The sequence below is a fragment of the Alosa pseudoharengus genome, unplaced genomic scaffold (genome assembly GCF_046254945.1).
Source record: "Alosa pseudoharengus isolate Yale_2024_CS ecotype anadromous, Long Island Sound unplaced genomic scaffold, YU_APseudo_1.1 YU_APseudo_1.1_scf_11, whole genome shotgun sequence".
NCBI lineage: Eukaryota > Metazoa > Chordata > Actinopteri > Clupeiformes > Clupeidae > Alosa > Alosa pseudoharengus.
In genome coordinates this window covers 41,626,604-41,649,359 of record NW_027468576.1, presented here as the reverse complement: position 1 = coordinate 41,649,359, position 22,756 = coordinate 41,626,604, and the positions used below count along the sequence as shown (strand labels likewise).

The 22,756-nt window shown below is 43.1% G+C and overlaps 1 protein-coding gene across 1 annotated transcript in view; it reads right to left on the bottom strand.

Moving 5' to 3' along the window:
- LOC143114150 (5-hydroxytryptamine receptor 3C-like) overlaps positions 1-13,544 on the bottom strand; it is a 49,690-nt gene extending 36,146 nt beyond the window's left edge. Inside the window, exons 1-5 of the mRNA XM_076275633.1 lie at positions 13,499-13,544; positions 11,978-12,150; positions 11,824-11,868; positions 11,488-11,594; positions 8,127-8,296 (exon numbers count right to left, since the gene is read on the bottom strand). Coding sequence (XP_076131748.1) covers positions 8,127-8,296; positions 11,488-11,594; positions 11,824-11,868; positions 11,978-12,150; positions 13,499-13,544 — 541 coding nt within the window. The remainder of the gene's footprint in view (positions 1-8,126; positions 8,297-11,487; positions 11,595-11,823; positions 11,869-11,977; positions 12,151-13,498) is intronic.
- Between the last annotated feature and the right edge of the window lie 9,212 nt (positions 13,545-22,756).

Sequence of the window (22,756 nt, the reverse complement as noted above, 5' to 3'; positions counted from 1 at the left end):
GTGTTGGCTCACTATACCACCAAATGCAGTGTTGGGTCACTACCAACCATACCACCAAATGCAGTGTTGGCTCACTATAACATACCACCAAATGCAGTGTTGGGTCACTACCAACCATACCACCAAATGCAGTGTTGGGTCACTACCTACCAGAGGAGGCTCCTTCATTGAGGAAAGGGAGGAACACCCTCCCTAAAATTTCAGAGAAAAATAAAAAATATATAAAGTGAATTACTAATCTGATAAATTACTGTTAATATTACTATTTTTAACACTTTGAATGAACAAAATCGTTCCAACAGCACAGCACCCCCTATCGCAATTGAAAATTACTGTATGGAGGAGCTTCCTCCTCAAGCCCCTCATTGAAGTCCATTATAAACGCCTCGGACCCCAGCGGCTCGTGAATCACGTCGTTTTCAATGGCCAAGGGAGGAAGCTCCTCCGTACAGTAATTTTCAATTGCGATAGGGGGTGCTTTTTTTAGCGGCAACGGTTCAAGAATGTTATCTGCAGTCAAACTACGAATCTTATGTTGAACGGAAAGCTTGTTTTTTGCTCGTGAAATAAACAGTTCAATGGAATCAGAGGACAATCTCAAATCTTTTATAGATTCAAATACACTGATAATGTTTATCAAAGCAGGAAGACAGCTCCAAAAATTCATATTCCAAAACAAGATGGTAAGTGTAGGCTACTGAATGCTACATAGTCAGACAAATAGGCTACTCATGGCTAACTGGTAACGTCACATACGTGGACAGTTCACATACGTGGACAGTTCACTTGGTGATAAAACATTTTTGGATAGTTATGCGTTGTTATAATCATCCAAGTTATGCCTTAACTAAACAATTGTTAAATAAGGTTCTTATTGTTATGTTCTTGTTTTCACCGTTCTAAATGTATCTTTGGATGGTAACATTGTTAATGAATGTTTCAGACCATGATGCATTCCTTTAATGACGTCTTCAATAACATTTGCCTTTCGAGTATGCTTTCATAAATTCCCACTTAGCTATTACAACCTGTCTTTAAATTATAGTGATTTGGCTTTAAAAACAATAGCATGTTACAAATAACCACATTTAAGGTCTATTTTTAATGGTAAATAGTTACATGGTTTTATAAAACAAGTGTCTATTTTTATTATTATAGACTTTTCTGCCAATGTATTACATTGAGCAAAACCTCCAGACTTTCCGTAATTTTGCACATCTGGAAAACAGTATTTCATAACTAGACCTACATATCTTCCCTGACTTCCCAGACCTAAATTTACATTTATTTACATTTACATTTATTAATTTAGCACTATTATCCAAAGTGACTTATATATTTAAATTATATTACAGTCCATTGTCCCTGGACGAATTGTTGAGACATTGAGAATGTCAGAACAGCATTTATTGCACAACATTGCCAGTTAAAATGCTACATAGTACATACTGCTGCTATAAATGTGTCTGGGTAGGCGGCCTACATACTCTATTGTTCACATATGCCACCAACACCATCACAACCTCACATTTGCCACTAACGCCAATCAAGCAGACATTCCTTCCTCCGTTATTTTTTTAACCACCAGCCACCACTGCTACCTACAGTGGGTCCCTGTTAAGTTTGGACGGGTTCCTTCAGGAATCACGATCCCCATTTTCTCGGCAGAAATGGCACAAACTGCAGTTGACACAAACAACCACAAGGTGTCACTTTGGTGCCACTACTATTTTGATGCGACTTGACTTACTGCTTCCATGATGCAGTTTCCAAGTCAGTAGAACAATCAGAGAAAGCTGAGCCATTACCAAACATATATGATAATACAATAGCGTGAGTTTATATATCTTATACCCTATTTGTCATGGTTACTTATAGATTTGATAGTGTAACGATAAGCGCATAAGAGCATAAGAGACTTTCAGCGGGGGCACGGAAACTTAAATTGATCACGGTAGTTTAAGCTTACACTTGACAAAACATTCTAATATGAAAATGTAGATGCAATTGTTGTAAGATGGTGCAGCTCCTTTAAGAAAGCACCGTGCAAAAAAGTAGACGTGCTGTTGAGACTGGAGCGAGTCATATTCAAAATGCAAAAAATAACACCGCAGATAAAACCAATTATCCTCATTCGTTGTAACCGCAGCATGCCTGCTTGCCGATGTTTAAACAAAAAAGATATCAAAGCACCTTTTGCGTTTGAATGTAACACGAAGAAATGTTTAAACAGCTGGACAAAATGATTTAGCTAATTGATTATAGCCTGTACACCAGCAATTGTTGAACATTTGGAAAAAGATCGCTCAGCTGTTGCCAGTCACAGGCAATGCCAGAAACAACATGAGAGCAGTACACACTTCCCCGAATATGGATGTTACACTGTCATAATCTACCACCAGCATTTTGGCAAGTTGAAAAATAGATGACTTCTGTGAAATCTCTGCTTTAAAGCAAGACCTAAATGAGTGGAGTTGTGTTGGGAATGTCGGTGCAATGTCCATGCTATAATGGTCTGACAAACGTACTGCCTTTTCAAGCAGTTCATCATCACCTGCGAGTTGAAGGATCATAGGATGTAAAGACTCAAACACATAACAAGTTTCCCGCATGCTTGCACATCTTTGGGAGAGCTGACTGATTATGATGTCCAGAGTTGCATTAGATACCTGCACTTTGAAGTATCTCTCTGCATCGGTTAAGCGTTCATCTTCCGATAGTTCGTCGAAGTGACGCTTCACTCTCCGTGCTCTAACATTTTCAAATGTACTCTGAACCCCCATTTATTTGCGAGTGTCTGCGCTGTAGCCTTGGCCTGGTCAAAGGCACGCAGGTAGTCAGAAAGGACCGGTATAGAATTTTCCAGCAATTGCATTGCGGGGGTAGCAACGGGCCCCGGGAGGTCACAGGCCCTGGTGCGAATGCACTTGCTACACCTACTATAGTTACGCCACTGCGTGGAGCGCTAATGTGTCTACTGTAAATCATTCATGTGTGAAAGTCATTAGGCTGGAAGCGCTAATGTGTCTAAGCTCATTAGTCTACTTTCAATAGGCCTACTGTACAGCCTGAGAGGGGGAACATAACCTATAGCCTAGGCTACTGTAGAGTAGGCCTACAGTAGGCTAAACAATCTGTTGTGAAAGTCTGCAACGAAAGTTTCCTAATGGAAGCGCTAACGTGTCTATTGAGCTCATTAGCCTACTTTCAATAGGCCTACTGTACAGCCTGAGAGGGGGAACATAGCCTAATGTAGAGTAAACAATCAGTTTACTTAGTTACATTTGTTTAGTTAAATCCAGTTTTCTACTCTATCTCCATGATATGCTTAGCCTATAGAAAGACGAAGTCGGGAAAGTGCTTCAGAGAAAACGTATTTATTGAAATAATGAACAGTCTACATTCAACATTCTACAGTCTAAATTTAAAGCACGTTGAATACCTGGGAAGATCTGTGTGTTGTGCGGAGGAATTCGTTGATCTTATTGATGCAGTCCTTCAGTTCACTCCTCCCCATAGCAGGGAACTTTCGTTGCAGTGTTGAGACCACAAAGTTTTTCACATTCTGCGGCAATGCTCGCTTGCCCTTCGCTCCATCCCAGTTGGTGGTTTTGCTCCAGGCTTTATAGTGTTCCTCTGTGACGATGGACCTGAAGAGCAGGCATCCGTATCTGCCCACTTGGCCGTAGCTCTGTTGGTGAATCTTAGCGTGGTCTTCGGGACCAACATCACGCAAGGTCACGTCTGCGTGTTGACTAGGAACTTGGATGCTGTCGTTGAGTGTGACGGAGAGGGCCAATGGAGACATCTGCAAGGAGGACGTTTCTGGAGCTGGTGTCAAAGTCAAAGTCAAAGTCAAAGTCAACTTTATTGTCAATTTCTTCACATGTTCCAGACATACAAAGAGATCGAAATTACGTTTCTCACTATCCCACGGTGGAGACAAGACATATTTTACCAATTTTAAGTCCACAGACAAACATAACATTCAAGTAAACAAAAAAGTAAGTAAATAAGAGGGCACATATAATGAAAAAATAAGAGCAGCAAAATTTGGTTGAAATTGTGCATAGACAGTCAATAAAATAAAATACTAGTGCAAAGTCAGGCCAATAAGAGGCTGAGGTAGTTCTGTTTGACCTAAGTAAGAAATAAAGTGGCATAGTGGTGCAAGTTATGTAAGAGCAGCAGAAGTGTTGTGTTTTCAGGACAACAGCAACAAGTTGCAAAGTGTACAAGTGTGCAAGTGGAGTGGTGCAGGCGGCCATTGTGGGTCCAATGTCCAGGATGTTATGTAGCTGAGGGTGGAGGGGGGAGAGGAGGGAGAGAGTTCAGCATCCTAACAGCTTGGTGTATGAAGCTGTTGGTGAGTCTGGTAGTGCGGGAGCGCAGGCTTCTGTACCTCTTCCCAGAGGGCAGTAGATCAAACAGATTGTGAGCGGGGTGACTTGCATCACTCACAATTTTGGTCGCCTTGCGGGTGAGGTGGGTGGTGTAAATGTCCTTCAGGGAGGGGAGTGAAGCACCAATAATCCTTCCAGCTGTGTTCACTATGCGCTGCAGGGCTTTCCTGTTGTATTCAGTGCAGCTTCCGCCCCACACAGCGATACAGCTGGAGAGGATGCTCTCAATGGTGCCTCGGTAGAATGTGGTCATGATGGCTGGTGGAGCACTTGCTCGCCTGAGTTTCCGCAGGAAGTACAGGCGGCGCTGAGCTCTCTTCGCCAGTGATGCTGTGTTGGTGGTCCAGGAGAGGTCTTCACTGATGTGCACCCCCAGGAATTTGGTGCTGCTCGCTCTCTCCACCACAGCACCGTCGATGGTCAGTGGCAGGTGTTGGGTGTGACCTCTCCGGAAGTCAACAACAATCTCTTTGGTCTTGCTGACGTTCAGCAGGAGGTTGTTGTCCCTGCACCACGTGGTCAGATGGTCGACCTCCAACCTGTATTGAGTCTCGTCGCCCTTGGTGATGAGACCCACCAGAGTTGTGTCGTCAGCAAATTTCACTATGTGATTGTTGCTGTAGGTTGCAGTGCAGTCATGCGTCAGCAGGGTGAAGAGCAGCGGACTGAGCACGCAGCCTTGGGGGGCCCCTGTGCTCAGTGTGATGCTGCTTGAGGTATTGTTGCCAACACGTACTACTTGAGGCCTCTGACAGAGGAAGTCCAGTAGCCAGTTGCAGAGGTAGGTACTGAGTCCCAGTTTGTCAAGTTTGCAGATGAGTTGTTGTGGTATTATGGTGTTGAATGCAGAACTGAAGTCTATAAACAGCAATCTCACATATGAGTCTCTTTTTTCCAGGTGGGTGAGGGCTGGGTGGAGGGCAGAGCAGATTGCATCCTCTGTAGACCGTTTGGCTCGGTATGCAAACTGGAAGGGGTCCAGGGTGGGGGGGAGAATGGATTTGATATGTGACATGACAAGCCGCTCAAAGCACTTCATGATGATGGGTGTCAGTGCCACAGGGCGGTAGTCATTGAAGCAGGATGGAGCAGTTTTCTTCGGCACAGGTATGATGGTGGCAGCTTTGAAACAAGATGGGACGATGGCTTGCTTCAGGGAAGTGTTAAAGATGTCTGTGAAGACATCCTTAAGCTCCCCTGCGCAGTCCTTCAGCGCACGACCAGGGATGTTGTCTGGACCTGTTGCCTTACGGGTGTTGATAGCAGCAAGTGTCCTCTTCACGCTGTCGGCAGAGAGGCACAGGGGCTGCTCATGTAGAGGGGGATGGGTCTTCTGTGGGCAGGTGCTGTTTTGTGCTTCAAAGCGAGCAAAGAAGCGGTTCAGGTTGTTGAGCAGAGGGATGTTGCTCTCGCAGCTCTGTGGCGCGGGCTTGTAGTCCGTGAGGGCCTGAATGCCCTGCCATAGGCTTTGTGCGTTCCTGCTGTCTTTGAAGTGGGTGGTTATCTTGTGAGTGTATTCCTTTTTTGCTTCCTTGATGCCACGGGACAGGTTGGCTCTCGCTGTTCTCATGCCAGCTTCATCCCCAGCTCTGTAGGCTTTGTCTCTGGCCCTCAGCAGCCTGAGGACATCCCCTGTCAGCCATGGCTTCCAGTTAGCCCGAGTGATGATGTCTTTTGTGTGGGTCACATCATCAATGCACTTGGTGATGTAAGAGGTTACAGTGTCTGTATACTCCTCTATGTCTGTCTGGTTGTTGTAAGTGGCTGCCTGCTTAAACATTTCCCAGTCTGTTGTGTCAAAGCAGTCTTGAAGAGCATCGGAGGCTCCCTCAGGCCACACTTTTACCTGCTTACGAACCGGTTTGTTCACTTTTACCCGTGTCGAGGTGCACCTGGGGATTGGTCTCTCAGTTTCTCAGTTTCTACACGTGGAGCGCTAATGTGTCTAGGCATACTGTAAATCATTCAAAATGTGTGAAAGTCATTAGGCTGGAAGCTTGTCTACTGTCAGTGACTAATGCGAGAAGCGGGTTCTGTGTTTTAGGCTATGCATTTTTCCGACACTTGGCTGCAAGCTCCCCTCCCCCACCCCCTTCTTTCACAAGCAGTGCAGCTTTCTGAAGCGGTGCCTTTTGAAGCTAATGTAACAAATACCACCAATATTGTTGTGTGGCAATAAAAGTCTATCCAGGGTTTGCGCAAGTAGCCTAGCCTAAATAGGCCTATATAAATAAATTAAGGACATGCAATCCTTAAAGCTTAACATAGCCTAGATTAATGTCCCAAAACAAGTCGTTTTATGCGCTCATTATACATGGATTTCTATGAAACGTCACGAAAACATGCGTTCGCAACCAAGAGGCAGAAAGCACCATAGAACAGCATAGAGCAATGCAAAAGAGCAAAAGAATAAAATGAGTTTTTGTGCTGAAAACTGCACCAATTCGAAATCACGATGGTTAGAGAATGTTAAATATGTTCAATATCCCTAACGGAATGCATGTCTTCGCCAAAAATGACAAAATACGATGTTACGTTAATAATGCAAATGAACGGCACACTTTGAAATATAGTCGGAAATGAGATGTTATTATCATTGAGACAACAGGGGTATACAATAAAATCCGATTGTAGCTTACAGCAGCCGACTATTTAGGTTAAGTTTATAGCCTAACGTTGTGGACGGCCACCAAGCGTCTTCTGCCCCACAGCTGCGGCACAGTCTTGAGTGACCGGATTCGTTTTCCTTTGTCATATGAATGCTGTCATTTTGTTAACATTAGGCTACTGTTAAGGAGATGCTGTAGGCAAAAGCTATATTTCAACCTCGTTAGTGTCAGAACTATTCACAAGGTTTCTGGGCAGCATTTTTATGTTCTGTTAGCAAGCGAACTTCTCATGACTACCGACAAAGTAGCCTACTGCCAGCTGACGAAGCTCTCATTTTAAAACATTACTGAGAGACAGACACTGTACAATCAAGAAATCTTGCCACTGAATCCAAAACTATGTTTAACATTATGTACAAGGCTTAGGCTACAGTGGACTAGCATGTTGCAGGGGCTGCTAAAAACACAGAGAAACGCACTGAAAACTCGGCCAATCACAGCCCTTGCTGTCGAATGCGCCGTCTGGTTCGACCGTGGAACTCCACAGCGGACTATGCTGCCCCCAAGCGGCTGCAGTTGTACTTACATTTCACCATTCACCATGATCGTGAATGAAGTGTCAATTTTTAACGGGGACCCACTGTACCATACCACCAAATGCAGTGTTGGGTCACTATAACATACCACCAAATGCAGTGTTGGGTCACTACCATATGCAGTGTTGGGTCACTACCTACCATACCACCAAATGCAGTTTTGGGTCACTATAACATACCACTAAATGCAGTGTTGGGTCACTATAACATACCACCAAATGCAGTGTTGGGTCACTACCTACCATACCACCAAATGCAGTGTTGGGTCACTACCTACTATACCACCAAATGCAGTGTTGGGTCACTATAACATACCACTAAATGCAGTGTTGGGTCACTACCTACCATACCACCAAATGCAGTGTTGGCTCACTATAACATACCACTAAATGCAGTGTTGGGTCACTATAACATACCACTAAATGCAGTGTTGGGTCACTACCAACCATACCACCAAATGCAGTGTTGGGTCACTACCAACCATAACACCAAATGCATTATATGTTTGTGTGTCTCACCGGAGTGCATGTAGCTGTGGAAAGTGAACGAGCACTTCTGTATGTCGAAGGGGAAGGTGTAGATGTTGAGATTGCAGGAGCTCTTCACCTTCACGGGCATCCCGTCGGTCACGTAGCCTGTGTTGTTCACCCGCACGTAGTATGTGTCAGGAGCCTTGTTCTTGTCCACACTAGACACACATTATAGCACGGCAGATAGCCACATAGGGTTCATTACAGCATGGCAGCACGGCAGGGCCAAATAGGGTTCATTACAGCATGGCAGAGAGATAGCCACATAGGGTTCATTTGATCTTTTTTTAAAAATATAGAATTTCTGTTTAATTTAGCCATAGGACTATACCGTTACTTTTAAATGTTTCCCTATATTTTAATTGTTGTTCCTCAATAAACAATAAACATGCCATATTGACAATCAGTTTTAAATTATAACTACGGAACTGTGAACAGCTATACGGTTAGGCTCAGGGTTAGAAAATTAGAATTAAATTTATTTTAGTATGTAGTTGGTTTGACTATGGTGCACTGGCCAGTTGTTCTCGCCCCACTATTCCCATCTAAAAGTCCAATAAAATAAAATAAAATAAAATGAAAATAAAAGTTAAAGAGAAGAGGTAAAAGAGAGGAGCTATAAAAAAAGAGACACAGAGTGGTTTAAAACTTTAATTTAATTTTTCATTAAAACCTGTTGGGTGTAATGTTTGAAGTTTTAAAATCCACAATCTCTCTGCTCTTTTCCTCTGTAAAACAGTCCAGCCTGGGTTCCCTTCAAGGCCACAGACCCTCAAATGTGTGATGTTGTGCCTCTGGAAGTGTGTGACGAGGTAAGTGTTGCGTGTATTTTTGTGTATGTTGTGCAGATGTTGTTTGAGGCGTATGCGTAGTGTATGTCCAGTTTCCCCGATGTATAACATGTGGCAGTGAGTGCAGGTGATGACATATACTAAATTGGGAGTGTCTAAGTTTAATGGATTGGTGGGTGCAGAACAGTGACTATGAATATTGGTGATAAAAAGGTGAGGGGTGAAGTGTACGTTTTCTTTAGGGGGTGGGGGTTGTAAGTGACGGGTGAAGGTGGTGCGTATGAGGAGGTCTTTGAGGTTTTTATTGCGTCTATATGCAGAGATGAGTGTGTGGTGTTGGAAGGTGGGGTGTGTTGTTTGGAATTCAGTATAGTGTTGTTTCAGTGTGTGGTGAAGGTGTTGTATGCCGTGTGAGTAGGTGCCAATAAGGGGCAGGAGATGGGGTGTGTCAGGGTTGGGGTTAGGAAGAGGGTTGGGGTTAGGGTTAGGAAGAGGGTTGGGGTTAGGAAAAGGGTTGGGGTTAGGGTTAAGGTTAGGAAAAGGGTTGGAGTTAGAATCAGGGTTAAGGTTAGGAAAAGGGTTGGGATTAGGATCTGGGTCTGGGTTGGGGTCCGGGTTGGGGTTAGGAGGAAGGTCTGGTGTGGGAGTGGGTGATGGGCAAGTGTTTGGGGTGTATGAGTGAGTGGGAGCAAGGGCGGCCAGAGTGAAGTGCTTAATGTGGCGGAGGAAACGTTTAGAATAGTGCCTCTTACGGAGGGCTTGAAAAAGTTGTTGTATGGCATGGTGAAGGTCTGTGGGAAAGGAGCAGATGCGGTGAAAGCGGATTATTTGTGATTTAACTATGGATCTAAACGTGTGTTTGGGGTGATTACTGTGCTTGTGTAAAAGTGAATGAGTGTCTGTGGGTTTAAAATAAACTTTGGAACTAAAAGTTTTGTGTGTGGGTGAAACGGGGGTGAAAAAGATGGTGGTGTCTAGAAAATTAATCTGGTGAGGGTCAATAGTGGCCTTGAGTGAGATGGATGGGTGATGTGAGTTTAAGGTGTCTAAAAAAGTGTTGAAATCCTGTGGGGGGTGTGGCCAAGCTCCAATGATGTCATCCAGAAAAGGAAAATAAAAAGTGGGTTGAAGGGGGCACTTGGCTAGGGCGGCCTGCTCCCACTCACTCATGTAAATGTTGGCGTAGGAAGGTGCAAAGCGTTGACCCATGGCAGTCCCATGTACTTGTAGGTAAAGTTTATTGTCAAAGTTAAAATCATTGTGAGTGAGACAGATTTCTAAAAGTTGCAGGAGGATGGTGTCCGGTCTGTGAGGGTCTGGGTACTTTTGAAAAGTGTTTTGAACTGCTTGTAATCCGGCGGGGGTGTTGATATTGGTGTAAAGGCTATCTACGTCTAAGGTGAAGAGGTAAGTGTGGTGTGGGACTGCCATGGGTCGAAGCCTGGTGAGGAAGTGGTATGTATCCTTGAGGTAGGAGGGGTGTCTGTTGGAAAGGGGGTTGAGATAGGAGTCAATATAGATGGATATGTTGTATGTGGTGCTGTTGCAGTCTGACACTATGGGCCGACCAGGAGGAACCTGAGAGGGAACTGTCCAGGTGTGTGGGGGTTTGTGAATTTTGGGGAGGAGATAGAATTGACGTGGTCGGGGGTGATCTGGTCCTTGTAAAAATATGCTTTGTTTATGGTTAATAAAGTGTTGTTGGTAGAGTGAGGTGACTAACCGGCGGATTTCCGACTGTGCTGCAGGTTGGGTGGACTGTGCAATGGGTGAATAGAACTGGGTGTTGTTAAGCTGTCTGTGTGCTTCAGTGAGGTAGTGATGGGTGTCCATGATTACAATTTTGGAACCCTTATCCGCCGGTTTGATGACTATGAATTTATTGTTGGTGAGTTGTGAAATGGCCTGTTTTTCTGCTAGTGTGAGGTTACTGGTGGTGGGGGGAGGGAGGTGCCTGAGAAAGGAATTGAGTGCCTGCCTGTCCCTGTAAATGTGTTTAACTAATTGCTTATCTAATTGTGAAGTGTGGGGTTCCCAAGTGGAGGGAAGAGTGAAAGGGGTGGGAGTGTAGGTGTCGTCTGAGGGAAAGTGCTGGAGAATTTTGAGGCGGCGGTGATAAAGGTGTAGGTCCCTCTGGAGTTCCTCCCGGTCAATCCGAGTGGTGTGTGGAATGAATGTAAGCCCCCTTCTCAACAGAGAGCGTTGTGGGGAAGTGGGTTGGAAAAGGGTGGAAAGGTTCATGATTAACTCATGAGGGAGGGTGGGAGTGGGTTGAGGGGGTGAATGTGCAGGAGGGGGGGTGGGGGTGGGAGTAGGGGGGGCCAGGGTTATGGGTGGAGTTATTGAAAATGTAAGTATTGGCAATGCGCTCAGGGTTAGGGTTAGGCTCAGGGTTAGAGTAAAGCTGGTGAAATATTTCCTACATAATTAAGGTGAGTTTGTAGCGCAGGGTATTGTGTACATAACAGGGCCTTCAGTACTTACAATTCATTAATCACCACATCTGGCCTTCAGTACTTACAATTCACTGATCACCACATCTGGCCTTCAGTACTTACAATTCATTGATCACCACATCTGGCCTCCACAACTTTTCCCGGGGCACAGTGATGACGGAAGTGCCGCACTCCACTGGGTCCCAACTCAGAGACTCAATCCTCCAAATCTACACAGAGCACAGTAACTTCACACATCTGGACCACTGAATCTTCACACATCTGTACCACTGAAACTTCACACATCTGTACCACTGAAACTTCACACATCTGTACCACTGTAATGTTGTTGTTTTTTTGCGCTAGTTGTTGTTGTTGTTTTTACATGTATAGCGCTGTATGTGTTACAATGTAGCTGAACATTAGAGAAAGTTATGTTCACTAGAATAAAACTCTTACCATTGTCTGCCAGATAAATGTCTCTAGTATTTGTGCCTTTTCATCCTGAAAAGAGTGCATGAGATCATAACTTCAGCTTACTTCAGCTTACTTCAAATCAATGCAAACTGCATCTGTATAGTATCACAATAATACAATTCTTGTTGAAACGCACCACGCCTAAGATGGCATACAGGGTGAAGTAGATACTGATGTTAGTATGTGTGTTCTGGTTGTTGACAGGACGCACTGCGCTGAAGATGAAGACGTCTGTATTGAAGGCAGCGAGGAGGGACTGAGTGGTGGGTGCAGAGCAGTTCAGGGTCACCACAGGACTCACACACAACGCTGTGCAAACAAAGATATTAAACAAAGATATTAAAAAGGGTGTTTTGATGGAAATTAAAGTTTAGTTAGGGTCACCACAGGGCTCACACACAACGCTGTGCAAACAAAGATATTAAAAAGGGTGTTTTTATGGAAATTAAAGTTTAGTTAGGCTCACCACAGGGCTCACACACAACGCTGTGCAAACAAAGATATTAAACAAAGATATTAAAAAGGGTGTTTTTATGGAAATGAAAGTTTAGTTAGGGTCACCACAGGACTCACACACAAAGCTATGCAAACAAAGATATTAAACAAAGTTATTAAAAAAGGTGTTTTGATGGAAATGAAAGTTTAGTTAGGCTCACCACAGGGCTCACACACAACGCTTTGCAAACAAAGATATTAAACAAAGATATTAAAAAGGGTGTTTTGATGGAAATGAAAGTTTAGTTAGGCTCACCACAGGACTCACACACAAAGCTGTGCAAACAAAGATATTAAACAAAGATATTAAAAAGGGTGTTTTTATGGAAATGAAAGTTTAGTTAGGGTCACCACAGGACTCACACACAAAGCTATGCAAACAAAGCGTTCTATATTAAAAAGGGTATTTTTATGGAAATAAAAGTTTAGTTTTGAAATGTTCTGGGTAACCATTTCCATGTTATGTTTGCTTAAAAATTGAGCCCAATTCAAGAAAGGAGAGAATACATCATAATTCAAAAACACTTTCCATGGACTAAATCTTTCTTTATACTGTGTACACATTTGTTAAACCACATGCTATCTATTCATGCTATCTTACCATGTATAAACAGACTACAGATGGTCACAAGTACTCCTCTATGGCAACGATTCCCTTTTGGACACTGCAGTACATAAATATGATCAAGTTAATTCATTAGCTATCAAATATTAGCAAAGAATGGTTGTTCATTAATGAATTAAAACATAATATATAAATGCAAATACTAGCACGTGTGTTGAAAAAATAAGCTTACTGTGATAAACATCATTTTACCTTTGATAAATGTGTGTAAATCATTGCCACTGATCATCTGACTTGGGCTTAGCAGCATACAATCTGTTCTCCGTGTGTGCTGTTTCTTATATCACTCGTAGTATTTAATCATCTCCACTCCACCGACAGCTCATTTCCATAGACAAATGTGTCAGACAGCATTTCCATGATCTGCTTGAGGCCTGCATTCCAAAGTAAAGCAAACAAATCAAATGTGATGGTTGCCGTGGTGACAGTGTTTTCCTGCGGCCCGCAGGTGCTGCACAGTGCATGCTGGGTCTAGTTGTGGTCACACGTGGACAAACCTCACACACTGCACACACAGTGACCACAGACTAAACAGACCTGAATGCCAGAGGTACCATGGGTTACGCAAGTCACCAGGTGCCATGATCTGAGTAATCATGCCCCACCTCAGACCCCCAATCCCTCATGTTCTCCACTGAACTCGTGGAATCCGTAGGTGTGTGTGATGCTTGCAGCTTTGAATGTTTTGGGGCAAAATCAATGAAACTGGAAACACCCAAATTGCTTTGCCAATGATGCTACTGAGGTGAGCAAGACAGGGAGACTGACTCATTCTGAACATCTCATGCATTTACGAATAATCACAAGTCCCACACATTGGGTAACAAATTATTTAAACAATATTTCTCAATAGAGTTAGAGTCCAGGTAATAAAATGGCCTGTCTGCAGTCCAGATTTGTCAAATTAGGTGCATCATGGAATTAAAAACATGACTAAGATAAGCCCATTCTGTTGAGGAACTGAAATCCTATATCGGGGAGTAATGGGACAACATTTCATACTCAAAACTCTAGCGACTGGTCTCCTCTTTCCTAAACATATACAACATTTTGTTAAATGAAGAGGTGAAGAAACACAGTGGCAAACATTCCCTGTCCCAACTTTTTTTTAAACATGTTGCTGGCATCAAATTCAAAATCAACATATATTTGCTATGAAATAGTCAAAAAGTTCATTTTGAACATATTGATATGTTTGATATGTCCTTTTTGCTGCTAAACATGGGTTTACGAGACTTGTATATTATCACATCCTGTTTTTATTTGCACTTTACACAACGTCCCAACTTTTTCTGACTTGGGGTTGTATGTAAATATCCACTCATTTGCATACATTTCCATAAACTGAAAACTGAACTTTGAATGAAGACAAGTTCCAAATGAATGTTTCTCAAAATAAATGTTTCACGAGTGCAGTGGCCGTTCAAACATGCCATTCCTGATGCCTGAAAATAGGTTGATAGGGAAAAACATTGTTCCAGCTAAGCATTCAATAATGAATACTGAATATTATATTATATTAGCCTATAATTAATGTGCAGTAAGCAGAATTTAGGCATGACATAAGCCTAACATTCTGTAGAAAATATTACAGATTCACGCCCCCCAGGCATTCGAATGGCATTATACATGTGGATGGGTCTGAGAATGTTATCTGCAGGGTAACATACAATACTACTACCATAGATCAAGCTGCTTCATGCAATAGCATGACTTATGCTTATAGTTCTATTCCAACGTTGATTTCTACCAAACGTATAGTAAAAAGTAAAGACAAATTTAAAACTAGAAACCTAACAAATATTCTTTCCATACCTCAGCATATTCCTCAAAAGCCAGAGGCATTTTCAGCTAACATGGGTTTACTGAATATAGGTGCACTTACTACCAAAACCTTTGCAATCAATGATTTTATTAGTGAAAAACAATTGGATTTTCTGTTTCTTGTTGAAACCTGGCTGACTTCAGACAGCGAAGCTGTTCTTGTTGAAACTTGTTCCCCAAATTATAATTTCTTCCACTCAATTAGACAAGGCAAACAAGGTGGTGGAATTGCCTCCATTCTCTCAAACAAATATAGTTGCACTAGAGTCAATTTTGGTGAATTCGCTTCCTTTGAGTACATTGCCCTCACTGAAGGCTGACCCAGCTGTACTTCTATTAACCTTATACCGCCCTCCTAAACTATGGGCTGGCTTTCTCGACCAATTTTCTGAACTTATGTCGCTCATCATCACTAGCTATGATCGGATAATTGTAAATGGCGACTTTAATATTCATGTCAATAAGACAACTGATGCTAAAGCCAGTAAGTTCCTTAATGTGTTGGACAGTTTAGAGCTAAAGCAGCATGTTACAGGACCCACCCACAACCTTGGTCACCCTCGATCTAGTCATTTCTAGAGGGATAGAAGTCACAGACTTATCAGTAAATGATATAAATATGTCTGATCATTATTGTGTATCTTTTAATATAGTACTACATACTCCAAAAATTCATCCCGAAATTGCAATCAAATCGCGACTCTTGGACATTAGAGCAGAACAGCAGTTCATAGCTCTTATAGACTCCATAAAATTATATATTTTACATCATCCCATTGATCAAATGGTAGAGGCTCTCAATCATGAATTAGGCGCTATGCTTGATAGAGTGGCACCCTTAAAGACTAAAAAAAGGCCCTGTAGCAAACTGACACCTTGGATGAACGAAAATATCCATGATCTAAAAAGATCATGTAGAAAAGCTGAGAGAACATGGAGAAAAACTAAGTTACAGGTTCACCGTGCCATTCTAAAAAAAAAAATAGCAAATTATAATAGAGCTATTCGGAATGAGAGAAGGAACCACTTCTCTAAGGTAATTGCTGAAAACGGTGGAAACTCTAGGGTGTTGTTCTCTACCATTGATAGGCTATTGCATCAAACACCTTTTGATACACTCAGTCAGGCATCCTCTCTAAGATGCGAAGAATTTGCAGACTTCTTCAAAAACAAAGAAATTTCTATAAGGGAGGCTATTGGTAACACAAGTAATGTTTGATAGTACAGCCAAAAACAGCCCCCCAAAATTAAGGTCCTTTATCACTATTACTCAATCTGAGCTTGGTAAAATTATAACTCAAACCGGCTCCTTAACATGTGTTTTAGATCCAATCCCTACTAGATTCCTCAAAAAAGTATATGATAGCTTAGCTCCCTTTATTCTCAAGGTAATAAATACCTCATTAGAAACAGGTATATTTCCAACTGCTTTTAAAACCGCTGTTGTGAAACCTTTACTTAAAAAGTCAAATCTTGACCATACCAATCTGAGCAACTACAGGCCTATATCAAATCTACCATTCCTGAGCAAAGTACTTGAAAAAGTTGTTTGTAATCAGTTAAATACCTTCCTCAACGAAAACAGTATCCTTGAAAAATTCCAATCAGGTTTTAGATCAAATCACAGCACAGAAACGGCTCTAGTAAAAATAGTCAATGATCTCAGACTGGCTACTGACTCAAACAAAGTCAAAGTCGCAGCGAAGCGGCGGTCATATAGGTTTAGTCAGAATTTTTTTTTTCTTTTTTTTTTTTTTCTTTTTCGCATGCCCACATTTCCGTCAATGAGTCCCGGGACACTGAAAGACCGGGGTACACGAAACTTGGTGGGCATGTAACCCCACATGGATAGCATGGAACCATCGTTTTTCGTTTTGATCTGCAGCCCCCCCGCTGGACTGGACCCCCCGAAAGGAGGGTAGGGCAGACACAGTTTTCTGTGAATATCTCGAAAACCATAGGGTTTAGGAGGACCATTTTTTTTTGTATGTTGATCTCAAGGGGCCATATCAACCCATTCCATAACTACTCATTTCATGTATAGCGCCACCTAGTTAAACACAAAAAAGTACAAATGAGGTGTTGTAATTGAAGGTATCTGTGACCTAACATAGTCAAAACTGCACGAAATTGGAAGTGTAGGATCATTATGACACCCTCTGTATGCACGCCAAATTTTGTGGAATTCCGTTCATGGGGGGCCACACAATAAATTAATTTATGTTACTATACACCAACTGGCCTGTAGGTGGCCGGAGACAGTTTTCTGTGAATATCTCGAGAACCATAGGGCCTAGGAGGTCCACCTTTTTTATGTATGTTGGTCTTAAGGGGGCATGTCAACCCATCCCATTACCACTTATTTCATGTATAGCGCCACCTAGTTAAACATTAAAAAGCAAAAAATTAGGTGTTTTCATCACAATATCTCTGGCTGACAAGGTCAAAACTGCACGAAATTAAAAGTGTAGGATCATTATGACACCCTCCGAATGCATGCCAAGTTTTGTGCACTTTCGTTCATGGGGGGCCTTACAATAAAATAATTTATGTGTACATTTAGTGACGTACACCAACAAGGATTCCCGGGACACTGAAAGACCGGGGTACACAAAACTTGGTGGGCATGTACCCCCACATGAATAGCATGGAACCATCGTTTTTCGTTTTGATCTGTAGCCCCCCCGCTGGACTGGACCCCCCAAAAGGAGGGTAGGGCAGACACAGTTCTCTGTGAATATCTTGAGAACTGTAGGGCCTAGGATGACCATTTTTTTCCGTATGTTTGCCTCCAGGGGTCATGTTAACCCATTTCATGTGCACACATGTGCACAAACAGATACACACACACACACACATACATTCACAGTAATCATACGTATGACACATTCTCACACAGTAGACATATGTACGCTTGCATGCACAGGCACATACGCAGGCACACACACAAGCACGCACACACACACACACACACACACACCCACACACATAACATAAACATGTACATGCACACAATTCAAGAATTTCTCAGAATTATGAACAGGCAAGATGGAGGTGGGGTTGTATAAAATGAATTTTACATGTGAAATCTATGAACTAATCATGTTTTGGTACTTGTTGTCTAGCAGATATCAGTGAGAATTGAGTGTAGATAATGCAATTTAGTCAGTGAGACAGTTAGAATCATATAGGCCTTTCAGCGTGATTTATTTTTGTGGAATAAATGTGCTGGACTGGGCGGCGGTCATATTTTGTACCGCTCTGGGGTACATCTAGTTCTTCTGGATTTGAGTGCGGCATTTGACACCATTGATCATAGCATCCTAATTCACCGCCTTGCGAAGTGGGTGGGTCTCTCTGATAATGCTCTAAACTGGTTTCAAACCTACATTACTGGCAGAGATTTTTATATCAGATCATGTATCTGAAAAACATGACTTGCCTTTTGGTGTGGCCCAGGGGAGCTGCCTTGGTCCCCTGCTATTTTCCCTATATATGCTTCCATTGGGAAACGTCATAAGTCAGCATAATGTAAACTTCCATAGCTACGCAGATGATACCCAATTGTATATTTCTGTGGAGCCAACTAACCCAGATGGCCTTTGCTCCCTCACTGCATGCCTAACCTCCATTAATCAGTGGATGAGCAAAAATTTTCTGGGACCAAAACTAAAGCGAGATATTGTTCTTAGTAATCTGGGGAACTTGGCACACCAGGTCAAACAAAAAGTAACAAGCCTCGGTGTCATCTTAGATGCAGAGTTAAGTTTTAAGCCCCATATCAGTAAAGTTACTCAAGCAGCCTATTTCCACTTGAGAAACATTGCCAAAGTGCGGCCCTTTTTAACTCAACAAGATGCAGAAAAACTAATTCATGCCTTTATCACTAGCAGGTTAGACTGCTGCAATGCACTTTTCACTGTTCTTCCCAAAAAACATCTAAAGAAATTGGCACTCATACAGAACTCTGCGGCTAGACTTTTAACTAAGACTAAGAAGAGAGAACACATCACCCCTGTGTTGGCTGAACTGCACTGGCTCCCTATTTCCTATAGAATTGATTTTAAGGTTATGTTAATTACTTACAAAGCTCTGAATGGCATAGCACCTTCATATATCTCTGAGCTTTTAATATCTTATCAACCACAAAGGAAACTTAGATCATCCAATTCTAATCTTTTAATCGTACCCAAAGTGCTCCACAAACAAAGTGGAGAAGCTGCTTTTATCTATTATGCCCCCAAACTATGGAACACCCTGCCTCTGTACATCAAGCAGGCGAGTTCAGTAAATATTTTAAAAAAGATCTGAAAACATACCTGTACAGGAAAGCCTTTAGTTAAATCATCTTATCCTGTAGACTACTTTTTCAGATTATTCTACATCTGTTGCTATTGGAGGGCGCAGCCAGCCAGAAGCAGATGGGCTCCCCCTATTAAGTCAGGTTCTGCTCAAGGTTTCTTCCTGGAATATGGGAGTTTTTCCTTGCCACAGTTGTTGCTCACAGCAACAATTTTGAAGGTGCATTTCTCACAGCTAAACCAAGCTAGATGGAGAGATACAGTATATAGAGAGATAGAAGGTTGGGCTTGTGGAACTATAGGCTACATGGTCCTCGCTTTACATTGGGGGGCTGCAAAATTTACTACAAATAGGTAATAAAGGTCTTATAAGCTTATTAGTTATCCACCTCTTTGTCTTATACACCATTAACAAGCATTAACAAGCTGCTTGTTAACACTTACAACTGTTAACAAATATGCTTGTAAGTAACTTAAAAGGCTGCTTATTAACACTTACAAGCTGCATGTTAACAGTTAGTTAATGTTATTAAAGGATAACAACAGTTAACTAACTGTTAGTAATGAATTGTTAACTCCTTATTATGCACTGTTAATACCTAATAAGCACATGTTATTCTAAAGCGTTACCGCTTTATTTGAATATCCCTTCATACACCGAATGCAACTCAAAGTACTTTTGAAACAAACTCGTCAGTGCGCACTGTGGTCAAAATTAATCCAAGACAACTGGTGTGAGACTGCAGCTTTATTCACGACGCCGGGAGCATGTTACCCACATGACATGTCAAAGTAACAAGCCCACACATCTGTGGGTGAAGCCAACTCTTATACCCTTAACACACACCCACAGAAATCACAAGTTGTCACCCTCCAGTCATCACCTAACCATCTGGTATTTTAACAGAGATAAGAAATGTTTACGACCCCCCATCCTGAGGGTTACCCACAGTTCGGTGACACAGGGGTTAATTAGATAGATAGATAGATAGATACTTTATTGATCCTCAAGGGGAAATTAAAGGGTCTCAGTAGCATACAGACATCACACACAACATGCACTTACAGCAGAAATGGTAAACATAAGTATAAGTATAAACATATAACTAAACTCCACTGTACAATAAAGACAGTAGAAGATAAGACAGATAAGAAAGTCCAATGTGCTTGAGGGTGATCAAGCATAAGACGCTTGTAGTGACAGGGCCGGGACTGGTGAGGTGCTTAAGGGAGTTAGTGTCATGGTGAAGGTGCAAACAGTAGTCCAACCATAGTCCTTAGTTATGTGTGCCTGGCAAGGTGCTCAAGAGAGTGAGTGTCATGGTGGAGGTGCAAAAAGTAGTCCAACATTAGTCTAACAGTGCAACAGTGCAAGAGTAAGGTCTAGAGACCAGCATAAATAATATAGACAAATAGGAGAGTAAAGTGTAATGTAGACAAGGTAAAATAAAAAACTATTTCAGTGCAAGAACAGCTTGAGGTAATAGGGTTATAGCCATTCATTCATTCAGTATTGTATCAGAAGCCTCACCGCAGCCATTGAACCGTGATCATTTTGGTCACTCTAACCGTGAGATGAAATTTTCATTCCTAGAACAGCTCAATGGCCCTAGGAACAAATGACTTCCTCAGCCTTTCAGTTGTGCATGGCAGTGAGCGAAGTCTCCAGGTGATCAAGCTCTTTTGGTTTTTGATAGTGCTGTAGAGCGGATGACATTCATTGTCCAAGATGTTGATCAGTTTGTTTAGGGTCCTTTTGTCAGATATTGAAGTGATGCACTCCAGTTCAGCTCCCACTACAGAGCCAGCTTTCCTTACCAGCCTGTCAATTCGCCCAGCATCCTTCTTCTTTGTGCTTCCTCCCCAGCATACCACTAGAAGAGGGCGCTGGCCACAACAGACTGATAGAACATCCTGAGGAGCTTGCTGCACACATTGAAGGACTGCAGCCTCCTTAGGAAGTACAGCCTGCTCTGTCCTTTCTTGTAGAGTACATCAGGGTTGGCTGACCAGTCCAGTTTATTGTCCAGGTGGAGACCCAGATACTTGTAGGTGCTTACCACCTCCACATTGACCCCATCAATGGAGACTGGTAGCAGAGCGGGCTTAGACCTTCAGAAATCCACCACCATCTCCTTGGTCTTTGAAGTGTTTAGTTGAAGGTGATTGAGTTTGCACCACTGCACAAAGTCCTCCACCAGGCTCCTGTACTCCTCCTCTTGCTCGTCCCTGATACACCCCACAATTGCAGTATCATCAGAAAACTTCTGCATGTGGCATGACTCGGTGTTGTAGCAGAAGTCAGATGTGTACAGGGTGAACAGGACTGGAGAGAGCACAGTTCCCTGTGGCGCTCCGGTGCTGCTGATTACAGTGTCAGAGAGGCAGTTCTTCAGTCTGACGAACTGTGGTCACTCGGTCAGGTAATCTGTAATCCAGGTTACCAGGTGAGCGTCCACACCCATCTGCAAGAGCTTGTCTCCCAGTCTGAGGGGTTGGATGGTGTTAAAAGCACTTGAGAAATCAAAGAACATGATTCTCACAGCACTTTTCCCCTTGTCTAGGTGAGAATGTGTCCTGTGTAGAAGATAAGTGATGGCATCGTCCACGCCCACTTTCTCCTGGTATGCAAACTGTAACGGGTCTAGTGCATGGCGTACCTGGGGTCTGAGCATACCTAAGACCAGCCGCTCCATTGTTTCCATCACATGTGATGAAGTCATTAAGCTCGCTGGGGTGTGGTTTCTTGGGAACGGGGGTGAGACATGATGTCTTCCACCGTGTTGGAACTTGTCCGAGACTTAGACTCCAGTTGAAGATGTGCTTCAGTGGCTCCCCCAGTTCAACAGCACAGGCCTTGAGCAGCCTTGGACACAGTCTGTCAGGCCCGGCTGCCTTACGAGGATGGAGTTTTCATAAAAGATAACTTACTTGGTCCGCTGAAATGATTGGGGGGGGGGGGGTGAGGGGAGTAGAGGGTGAGGAGGAGGAGGGGTGCTTCTGTGAGGGTTGTCGTGTGGCTAGAGACTGATGGCTGTTGGCTGAAGCCATTGTTGCCGCACTACTCGTGGTCACCATGTGGGGGAGAGGTGCGATAGCCTGATCAGCAGTGATGATGGAGGGGGGGAGGGGGAGGGGGGCAGCATCTGGGGTCTGTGTGTCTGATGGCTGTTGACTGAGGTCGTTGTCACCTCTTTGTTTGTGGTAGCCATGTGGGGAAGGGGTGCAATATCCAGTGATGGTGGGGGTGAGTGTTGCCCTGGTAATGAGGTGGGGTGGGGGCTGGGGGATGGGCAATCGAACCGGTTGTAAAAGTGGTTCAGCTGGTTCGCCCTGTCCAGGTCTCCCTCCACAGAGCTGCTGCTCTTCTTAAGGCCAGTGATGGATTTCATACAGTCCCACACCTCCTTCATGTTGTTATCTTGCAGCTTCTGTTCCATCTTCCTTCTGTAGTCCTCCTTTGCCTCTTTCAGCTTAATCTTGAGTTCCCCCTGTACTCGCCTCAGCTCTGCCATGTCCCCCTCCTTAAACGCCATCTTTTTCCTATTGAGAAGGGTCTTGACATTACTGGTTATCCAAGGCTTGTTATTTGGATAGCAGCGTACAGTCCTTGTGGGAACAACAATGTCCATACAGAAGTTCAGATAGTCAGTAGTGCAATGTGTGACCT